Below are 11,098 nucleotides of genomic sequence, written 5' to 3'. Positions count from 1 at the left end.
TGTAGTCAACACAACAGAAATCACAGCATTAATCGACGACCGCTTCGGCATTGATGTAAGTGCGAAAAGAGATCAGACGAGTAGAAGAGGCACGATTAGCCTCCTGGTTAAATTACCTCAGGTGATAAGACTACAGAGACTGATGGGTATTATAATGAGGATCAAAGTAATTACACATTTCTCATCATGAATTTATTCTTTGATAAAGTGTCACTAATGTGTTGTTTCTCCATAAATATATTACGTCAAAACATTTGCTTGCTATAGATAATTCTGACTGAGTTAATATAGAGGTTATATTAAAGTTATTAGAGGCTCTTAAACAAGTTTATGATGTAAATAATGACTTGAAAAAAAAAGACTTGTAATGATCTACAAATGACATTTAACTTGGAATGACTGCTGGAACAGCGAGGCTCAGAACAGCCAGTCAGTCTGTAGGCTATGAATAAAGGTCAGTATAAAGATAGAGATGGCTTTAAAGGCTGGATTTATAATTTATACATCTTTCATGTCACAGATAGCTTAAAAATAGTGGATTAAGTGAAATTTAACATCTTTGAATGCAAAAAATGTTTTGAATATCCATAAACTGAAAATCTTTCACTGAAATCTTTTCATGCAGTTTTTCACTTTAGGGGTTAACCACATGCAAAAGAGAGAGAAAAAAAAACACATGCAATAGAGAAAAAGCAAAAGCAATTCGGTTTAGAAATGCCAGAGGTTTTCAGAGCTCTGTATATTTAGCAGAAAATTACAGAATTTCACCATGGGAACTTCACCCGGACTGCCACATGGTTAATTAGTTTTCAGTCCGACCTGCGAATCAGTTGGTTGTCATTATAGTTACAAGTGCTATTATGGTTACTGCTCATAGAGTATCTTACTCTGTTCTTGCCGCTTAATTAGATCTATATATGTTCTTGAACAAATAATTATTTGATCTGGTTTAATAGCAAACCAATAAATACTAACCTATACCTATTCTTGTGTCTGCAGTTTCAACCTCAGAATAAAACAAGTTTTAAAGAGAGATCACTTTCCAAGTCCTACGAGAAAATCTGTTACTAAAAAAAGTATTACTAAAAACTCTTAGAAAAGGATACAGTCATATACAAATACGATAAAATTCGCTTCACAGACAAAACTACGTCATATCCCTGCTGTTAGAAATTCATCAGCACCTTCTGACCAATCGGATTCAAGAATTTAAGATCGTCTGAGAAGTTAGCAGTAATTTTAATGGCTAGTTTAATCACCTTGTAGATTCAGGCATTCTTTGTTATTTTTTTTACTAATGAGCTCCCAATTCAAGACAAGATATCTGATGTAAATTGTAACTGCATTTTAAAAATATTAGTTTTAAGTAAAAGGCTTTTTTCTTTTCTTTTTTTCTGGCCCGTGTCAGGTAGGCGGCTGAGGAAATGCTGGATGCATGTGCAGTCAGCACGACATGAAGCAAAGATAATACAGATTATGAGAGAGAGTAAAGAACCGACAATAACATGACAACGACAAAATATTGACTAAAAATCACACAGAGCGAGTCTCAATCAGCTCACAAATTTGTGAGCCTGTATATTGTGTACACAAGCAGTGGTTCTGGTAAGGACCCTGGCTCACTACACACTGGGACACCGATGACTTAATTTCCGGTGACAAGACTAGATCTCGCTTTTAAAACCTCACCCCTGGCATTTATCCACAACACTCAGGACGGATATCGTTCTGAGATTTTTTTTAAATGTGGTTTCAAGTACATTATGAAAAGTACTTTGATTGCTCTGTTACACATTGTTCTTTTTTTATTTATTTAATAAACACTTGAGTAATTAGACAAAAAAGAAAAAAACCTTAACACAACACAAAATCAAATAAAAAAAGAATCCAAGTGAAAACTACAGCAACAATAACAAACTACTTTCATTCGTAGACAAAGTTGTCTGAGAGTTTGTCCGCCATTTTTTTCAAGCAGAGAAGCTTCAGAACATATGACATCATGTCCAATTAGAGAAGACAGCGAGCATCGATGCTCCCTGGGGTTTGTGGTGCATTGTGGGATTTTTTTTAGAGAGTGAACGTTACAGCAGGTAAAAAGGATTTTGTGACAGAGAAATGTCACAAAAAAAATGTCTGATCAGTCCCTGACTACTGAACTAGAAGGTTGATTAAGGTCCATGTACAGAAACCAGAGCTTTAATAGTGGTGCTAATTGAATGATCAGTGGGGCAGGATGGGGCTGATGGGTAATGTAGTTCAGCACTGATTTCAGCCTAACCATGACAGCGTGTCATCATTCATGTCCTTAGCACTTCTCAACACAATGTCACACAGAAACCAGCATTATTAACAGCCGGCTTAATAAGCAGTCGTGGCACAGATTCTGTTTTTCTGCAGACAGCGACTCATAATCCACCTGTGGGTGAAAACTGGGCTTGATAAACGTGTTCTATCCGTAATGCGTCTTTGGCATGTTTGTAGCGAGACAGCATGTGGATTCATGACTCACTAACCCTAATCGCTTTATACAATGATTCATAATTTATTTAATTAATTGAGAATTTGTTATTTGTTACATACTAATAATTCAGCATTTTAAGTTTCATTCACATCTTAGAGCTCCAATTTTTTTTTTCTCCCCCTTTTTTCTTCCTTTCTGTAAACTTCTGTAAGCCTCACATCAGGTGCATGCACAGGGTCATGCTCGTTGATCACAGTGAATAAGAGGAAGTAGTAGCACTTTATTTAATACAAAGGTTGTCTGTAAGTGTAAATGCTACAAAATCGAATTGACTCAAAGTGCATTGAGAGTCAAGACCCCGGTTTTACCTTTGTGCTCGCTGTCACGGTCGCACAGAATTGGTTCAATGTTACATTTTACATTTTAAATCTACCTTACGAGCAAAAATTACAGATACCTGCCATCCGATCACGAATGCGAACTGTCAGAAAGAGAGAGACAGAAATACAGACAGAGGCGTATATAGTATACATAAGTGAAATAGTCAGCATTGAGCTATGCTGCTAATGAAATTAGCTTCCCGCATGGCTCACTGCTAATTCAATAAAGGCAACAACTTGTCATTGTTATTTAAAGTAATTTTCAATGTAATCAAGTGGTTTTAATAAGCACGGTGCCTCTCATTACAGACTCACTGAACCTATGTGTGTGTGTGTTGCTGGATTGTGTGCATGCATGTGTGTTAGATGAGCCGTATCTATATGTGCTCAGGAAGCAGTGAATCATTTTCCGAATGTGTTTGTGTGTAGGAGGCCGTGAACTTTGTGTTATTCTCCTTCTGAGAAGACCGAGGGAAACATTTACTTGCCCTCATTCCCCATCTCTTCATATTACTGTCAGACTCAGATGAAGACGTATCAGTTGGATGTGTAAAACGACACACACCTCTTTGTATTGCTGTAGCAGTGGGGACTGATTGTTCTCATGAGCATGATAAGGGCTGGTCCTCAAATTTACATGCAGCTGTTTTATTGTACTGGAGAGAAATCTTGGCAAAAATGAAATTGCATTCTCTCACAGACACACAGACCTCACCACACACACACACACACACCCACACACCCACACACACACACACACACACACACGCACACACACTCACACACACGCACAAGAAAAGAAAAATTTATTTTTGCCCAAAAAAACCCCCCTATGTGCTTCAATATACTTCCTTATGTAGACATGAATTTTTAGTTATCTTTAGCCACAACAAGGTTAGAATCAGCATGAGGTCCCGGAAAATAGACGAAGACACACACTCATTCCTCACCAGTCACAGTCTCATACACACATGCAAACACACACATACTGAATCATTGCTTGTGGGTCCTAAATAAACGTGTAGCTCAATATTGTCCACTATATACTTGAGGACTTTTTGTCCCAATAATTTTTGTGCTAATACACACACGTAACATATAGCATTTTCTACCACAATTATTCATTATAACAGCAGCAACTAAAGATGTAAACTGAACACAGTCACTTAACAGAACCGCTAATTTCACAAATATCAAGTTTACACCGATAGCAGTTAAGAGAACCGTTCTGCAAGGGAAGCTTTTTGCCGAGATATACACAAGCTCTGGAAATTTCCGACACATTGCAGGTCGCTATTGCGAACGGGTCCTCGTTACGCTCAGTCGTACTTCACAACTAACGTGCTATAAGCCGAAATCTTCTAAAGATTATTTATTCGAATATCAGCGACGTTTGAGAGATGTAATTACTTTCCACTTGTCTACAATGACACAACAAACCCTGCGATTAAAATCCCCAAATGATTTGCGGTGGATTCATTGTCTTTTTATCTCGTTTTGCTTTACAAATTAATGTATAAAACTGTTTATTTCCAAAGCTAATTTAGTCTGAAATAAAAGGATGACAGAAGGAGAAAAGAGAGTGAAAGAAAGGTGAGATAATGAGACGGTTAATCAGATGCAGGAAGCGCGCACACACAATAATACACACGCGCAGAGGGGTTTGGGCTCATTAGCTGAAAGTGGTCTGGGTCTTCTGGTGGCTTCATTAGCTGTTAAGGCTGCCACTGAGCGCTGTTAGAAAAGGGAGGAGGGGAGAAAAGAGCGAGAGATGGAGGACAGAGGATGGAGAGAGAGGAATGAGAGAGGCAGACGAGCTTAAGCTGGTCTTTATTAAGAGCTGAAGCTCCACTAGCGGCTCAGCCAAAACTAATCTAAAGCCTCCACACTCTAATAAAGCAGAGCTAGACAAATAGCTCTCCATTGCTCCCTCTATCCCTACCTCTGTTTATGCCTCGGTCTTTCTTTCAGGGAGTAGTGTGTGTGTGTGTGTGTGTGTGTGTGTGTGTGTGTGTGTGTGTGTGTGTGTGTGTGTGTGTGTGTGTGTGTGTGTGTGTTTGCAAGTAAACAAGAGAGAAGACCCACAAGGAATTGCGTTTCACATTTATAAATTAAAACTTTATATAAACATATGTGTTCCTAGGAAAGACATTTTTAGATTGAAGAGTTTTTTTTTTAAAAATACATTAGATTTTTTTGTGTATCTTCTGTTTTGGTAAAACACACATACACAAAAAATCTGAATGTAAATAGTTATAAAACCTGTTATCTTGTTTGCATGTGTACTGTATGTATCATGTGTGTTGCAGGCAACACTCTGACCTGGTTGTCAGGACAAATAATTTAACCTAAAAAAATGTGGGGGGAAAAAAGAGAGAAAAACTTCATAGATAGCGCAGCATGTCATCTTTCTACCCTTGATCTATTTTCATAATTCATCCAGGAATACTGCAGCGTCCCAGTTTACGGAACGAGTTCCCGTCAACCCGCAATTTCTCACACACACACACACACACACACACACACACACACACACACACACACACACACACACACACACACACACACACACACACACACACACACACACACGACACAATAAATAAATAAATAAATAAATAAATAAATAAATAAATAAATAAATAAATAAATAAATAAATAACAAAAAATTAGAGACACACAATATATATATATATATATATTGTTTCACCTACAGCTTCAGTGTCTGGATTATTATTATAGTTCTAAATTAACTTTTATTGTACTTATAAGTCTAACTGAACGCAAGCCATCCCTGGGTGAGTTAGTTCAACAATCTAGGTGTTAATTCAACTTGACATGTGTTAACACTCAAGGTGTTAATTTTCTACACAGTTTTATAGCTGTTAATTCAAAATGGCTGGTGTTAAATGGACACTGTAGGTGTAAGTTGAACACTGGGGATTTTTGCTTCATTCTGAAATGATTCACAATGATGCTAATTCCATTTTTAGCAGCTACGAAGTAAAGTTACTTGGCTTATTCTTAGAAAATGATGTATGAGGGATCATTTTATTTCATGTCCTACATCTCTCCCATGATGCAGAAATCCTCTCCTGTACTTAAGAATTCTATTCTGTCCTACTTTATTAATTAACCATTTTAATATAGTCTGTGTTTTTGATATATATATGTTGTTTACAGTGTATGTATGTATAGCTAAAGCTACTGAACTGGTTAAAACCCGGTTATTGGGAGCAGAACATCTGGATCGCCCGAGCGCTCCTCCTCTTCCTCAGCGCGTCCTCTGCACGATGCTGCTGCAACACCACATCGATGCCAAGACAGCTGCCCAAGTGCAAACGGATGACATTAAAAGTTCCCCCAGGCCGGAAGGAGGAGGAAGATTGTGGCACATAACGGGTTAAACTAAGCCCCGGATCTCCAGCACAGTGACATGACAGCGCGCGTTACCGAAAGTACAGAAAAGTCGTATGCCTTCCAAGAGGATGCGCTGTAGAGATCCAGCAAAGCAAAAGTCGAGGAAAAAGTCGGATGCACGTTTGTATTGCTGGTTGTTGATGTTGTTGTTGGTTTCTTCTAATAGACTCGCTTCAAATCATCTCCCTCTCTTCTGCTCGCGCAGGAGGAAGAAGAAGAAGAAGAAGAAGAAGAAGAAGAAGAGGAAAAGCCCACATCTGGGCGAGCCAAAAGCTGGAGAGCGAAACAATGGAGCTGCAAAGAGCAAAATAAAAAAGAAATACAGATATATTTATCGCAGCTTACCTTAACACGTTCCAGCTCTTCAGAGGGTCCAGGTCCGAGATTATAGAAACCATGGCTGAGTGAAAAAACACTAGCGGATAGAGAGAGCTGAAGAGAGAGCGAGAGAGGAAGGGAGGGAGAAATGTAGAGGCGAGAGGGTGATCCGGTCCGGTACTCCGCGTGCGGGCGACGGAGAGAGTGAACGAGCTTCAGTACAACCCGATAAGAGCTGAGACACAGCCAGAGCCCTCCCTCTCTCTCGCTAAACACCCCAACAAAGCTCAAAAGAGTAGAGATAGAGTCTCTCAGAGAGAGAGAAGAGATAGAGCAGAGAGAGAAGAGCAGAGAGGGTAAAGAGAGAGAGAGAGAAAAAAAAGAGAATAGAAGAAAAAAGAGAAAAGAGAGAGAGAGAGAGAGAGGAGAGAGGGGGGAACAGATATAGAAGAGAAAAAAAACAATAAAAAAGAAAAATCATATCTATAATAAAGCAGATAGATAGATATATCTATCTAATATCTATCAAATCTCTCTGATCCATTCTCTCTCTCTCTCTCTCTCTCTCTCTCTCTCTCTCTCTCTCTCTCTCTCTCTCTCTCTCTCTGTGTCCCTTGCTCGCTCTGTCTCTCTCTCTCTCTCTCTCTCTCTCTCTCTCTCTCTCTCTCTCTCTCTCTCTCTGCCCTACATATTCAAATACAACATTTTACACAGAAATCTCATTTTAGATCTGATTGATCCCTTGTGCTTTATTTTTAAATGAATTCTATATATTTTCTTAAATCAGGCAAGTGTTAACCATTTGCTTTAAAACTGTAATAAGTAACCTAAAGGGCAAAATGCACTGCACACACACACACTGTCCTAAAATAGCTAAGATGGATCAGGTGTTACCGATAGGAGAAGGCGACATTTACCAAAATTCAAGGGAATGTTTCACCGTTTCCTGAATGCTTTGACAGATAAAGTATGTGCAATGTTCACTTTTAGTGCACATCACTATGTGTTAGACAGAGACTGACAGGTGATCGGTAATTTCCATTGCAAACGGTCCATTCCGTGAATAAGCAAGAAGGGTGGAGGAGGAGAAACTCACCATCGCAGTAAATGTACGGTTGACCACAAACGCTCAGGATAACCGTCGAAATAGTGTTTCACATATACAGTACAGCGCTGGCTGGTTTCTAGCAGTGAATACAGGAATAGAAATGATACTACTTACATTCAAACTTCAGCCATCATTTATTCATCTTCAGCTAGCTTTTTATCCTGAGTTACAGAAATGCTGGGTGTGAGGCAGGGATACACGCAGGAGGAGATGCCAATCCATCTCAAACACGCTTTCACACATAGGGTGTTGCAATTTGCTGTAGCCGGTTCACTAACATGCATATATTTTGTACAGTGAAAGAAACCAGAGAACCCAGAGGAAACCCAAACAGACATTATGAGAATGTACGAAACTCAGTACTGACATTAACCTGAGCTCAGGATCAAAAAACAGCAGTTGTGAGGCGATGACGCTACCCAAACACCTATCAGGTAGGGATGGGATGAAATTGGGCTTGATTTAATTTCTCTTACCAAAAATCCAGGCATCCATTCCCTACATTTTTGGGTTTGTAAAGCTACCCGTTGAACCACCAAGAATGCTGCTAATTTTTATCTCAAATGAACATCCAAGGATTGTTCTGCAACATTCAAGGACTGTCCAGGTTTTGCATTGAAACCAAGAGGCTGACAAATTAAGGAAAACCTTATTTTTAAATCAGCAAATCTAAAATCATTACAAAATCCTCAACAGACTTACAGTACTTATGTTCTTGGTTGAGACATCTAGTCAAGTCTAGATTAGTTACTTGGTTAATACCTGTTTATATGACATGTAATTAGTTTAAGATGGTTTCATTTTCATTATGTACACTTCCAAACTCACAGCTTATTCCAAACTCGTTGTTCATGCACTGTACACCTCAATATACAATTCATTTCATTCATTTCATCAGGTAGATGCTAGTTCCGTACCATAACTCTAAAGAGTAACAATGTTATTTGCCAATCTATTCACTGTCACAGATATCTCAAAACACATGAACTCCCATGTGTATCCTACTGCCACAAATGTTCAGTTGAAGTAAACACCAAGACCTAGTTCCTCATCACATGATGCAACCGTTCGTATCTAACAAACCCCACTTCCTGTGACACGTGACCACATCCTGTAAATGAATGCCACGGTACTTTATGAAGAAGTGTCAGAGAGTCCAAGCACAAGTTTATTCAGACATTTTGAATCGATAAAAAAAGTTTGCTTTTGTTGTTGCATGTTGCACATGTGTCCGTGTATATTTGTTTTTCTTTGAGCTTGCGAGAGAAGGAAAGATGGCGAAATAGTGAACTACAGCCAAGACTTACAGATTGCAACAGCATAGACACAGAGAGGAAAGAAAAACAATAAAGAATTAAAAACGAATGGATGCTACTATGCGTCAGATTGATGTTAATATGTATCATATGAACTTCACTGCCACTTGTAAATAAGCCATCAATGCTCTTCTGGTTAGATGCTAACTGCATTTCATTGGCTCTGTACATGTACCTTGCACAATGACAATAAAGTTGGATCTAATCTAAACTAATCTAACCTAATGAAGACTGATCGACATCCTGTGAAACGTTTTGCTGAGTTCTCGTTGGTTATTTGTGGGTTTTTTCTATCATCCACCAATGATGTCACAAACTTGCAGTTCTGCCATTGGAGGATTTTTTCGCTTCCATTTTTTGGTCACCAAACTGTGTGCAGCCTGATACTAAAGATGATTGCAACATGTTGGTCATAGGAGATACACACACAAGTGAGTTTCTAAAGTCAGCTGGGAAGGAGCGTAGTCTATGCAATAACGCAAGCTGTTTTGTGTGTGTGTGTGTGTGTGTGTGTGTGTGTGTGTGTGTGTGTGTTTTGGCTTTTCCTCCTCATAGCCTGTTTACTTTCATTCACAAAGCATCGTGCACTTTTTACAGCCTTTAATCTCATTAGTGGACAATCAAAGCATAGACACACACAGAAATACAGCAAGGCTTTTCTCCAAGGCTTTTCGGAGAGTGTGTGTATGAGAGAGAAAGAGAGTGTGAGAGAGAGGAATGTGAAGGAAAGATAGAGATGAAAAGATTAATGCGTTCTCCAGCTCTTTCCCATCTTCTACAGCGATCCACACTAGCCTGAGGATCTAGCTACAAATGATATTCAGTGTGATCTGTGCTCCTAATCTAAATAAATTATGTCTAACACAAACCTCCCACAGTACGTCTCTCCCCCCGCTTCCTCTCCGCGTTCATTCGGCTTGAAAAAAGAAGGCAAATGGAAAAAAAAGAGGAACAGAAAAAAACAATGTGTACTCGGGTGTGTAGACGAAATAAATATAGGGGGATTATTTCATAAATGCAATCTTTCCTTGCTTTTGTAAGCCATTTGATTTCCTCAAATAAGCCGCAAGCCATCTGCCCACGTGTATATTGTCTTTAAAAAGCAGACTTGATGAGAATCACTGTTCCGTGCTAACCGCCAGAACAAGCAGCGAGGATTTTAAAAACGTAATTATGAGTATGTGTATGAGTGCATTGGAAATAAAGGTTAACTGATAAGACAACCTTCTCGCACTCTCTCTCTCTCTCTCTATCTCTCTTTCTTTCTCCGGCATACACACAAACGTGTAAATTATGCAAGACCAAAACAATTCACCTGATTTCCTCGCTTTCATAGACGTCTCTGTTCTTTTATCAGACGCAGGCATAAATATATAAAAATGTGAATATATAATAGTGTGTACCAACGTTTTATCAGGAGGATAAACCCAACAAGAACATACTGTTGATACAGTAAGAAAGTACAATGTGAAACTGTAAAATGTACATCACTCCAATGTTTCGCTACTGAGCTTACATTCCCTAAAGGTATCTACTGTAAGCTTGAACTAGCTGATTGTAATGTAAGTACAGTTTTAAATGGGAGAATTCAAAATAAAAATAATAAAATCTGACACAAGATGGAAGATCATAAGTTTCAATAACAGCTTGTCCCAAGATTCTTTATTCTTCTTATGCCTCCGGGATTTGTCAATAATTACAAGTTTTTATTAATCAATACAAATTAAAAAGAAACAAAAAAAAAAAAAAAAAAAAAATATATATATATATATATATATATATATATATATATATATATATATATATATATATATATATATATATATATATAATTTTATCCCTAATTTGGTCACCTGGCAATTGCTACCCTCCATTCAGCTTTCCCATGTCATATGTTAACATATAAACCAAATGAGCTATAGAACAAGCTATAAATAAGATATAGCTATAACGTTACTAAAGAAAGGGTAACACATTAGAACAAGCACATTAATAATTCAAAGCTGTCATTTGTAGCATTCATTGTATTCATTCATTGGTTTCATTACAGCTGGAATTGTTGACAGATCATCAGACTTAAGAATTTATCAGCTCA

The 11,098-nt window shown here is 38.2% G+C and overlaps 1 protein-coding gene across 32 annotated transcripts in view; it reads right to left on the bottom strand.

The window, feature by feature from the left end:
• The window catches only part of celf2 (cugbp, Elav-like family member 2), a 118,870-nt gene extending 112,032 nt beyond the window's left edge, over positions 1-6,838 (bottom strand). For 6 of the 32 annotated variants that reach the window (XM_047804203.1, XM_047804211.1, XM_047804204.1 and 3 more), the window contains exon 1: positions 6,607-6,837. In XM_047804203.1, the coding sequence (XP_047660159.1) occupies positions 6,607-6,659 (53 nt within the window). In that variant the 5' untranslated portion in view covers positions 6,660-6,837. Of the gene's footprint in view, positions 1-6,606 lie in introns of all 32 variants that reach the window. The other 26 variants (XM_047804224.1, XM_047804228.1, XM_047804210.1 and 23 more) reach the window with 8 other exon arrangements.
• Between the last annotated feature and the right edge of the window lie 4,260 nt (positions 6,839-11,098).

The sequence above is a fragment of the Tachysurus fulvidraco genome, chromosome 19 (genome assembly GCF_022655615.1).
Source record: "Tachysurus fulvidraco isolate hzauxx_2018 chromosome 19, HZAU_PFXX_2.0, whole genome shotgun sequence".
In the NCBI taxonomy this organism is placed as follows: domain Eukaryota; kingdom Metazoa; phylum Chordata; class Actinopteri; order Siluriformes; family Bagridae; genus Tachysurus; species Tachysurus fulvidraco.
The sequence above is the reverse complement of the archived record's forward strand: the minus strand, read 5'-3'. Positions and strand labels throughout refer to the sequence as shown.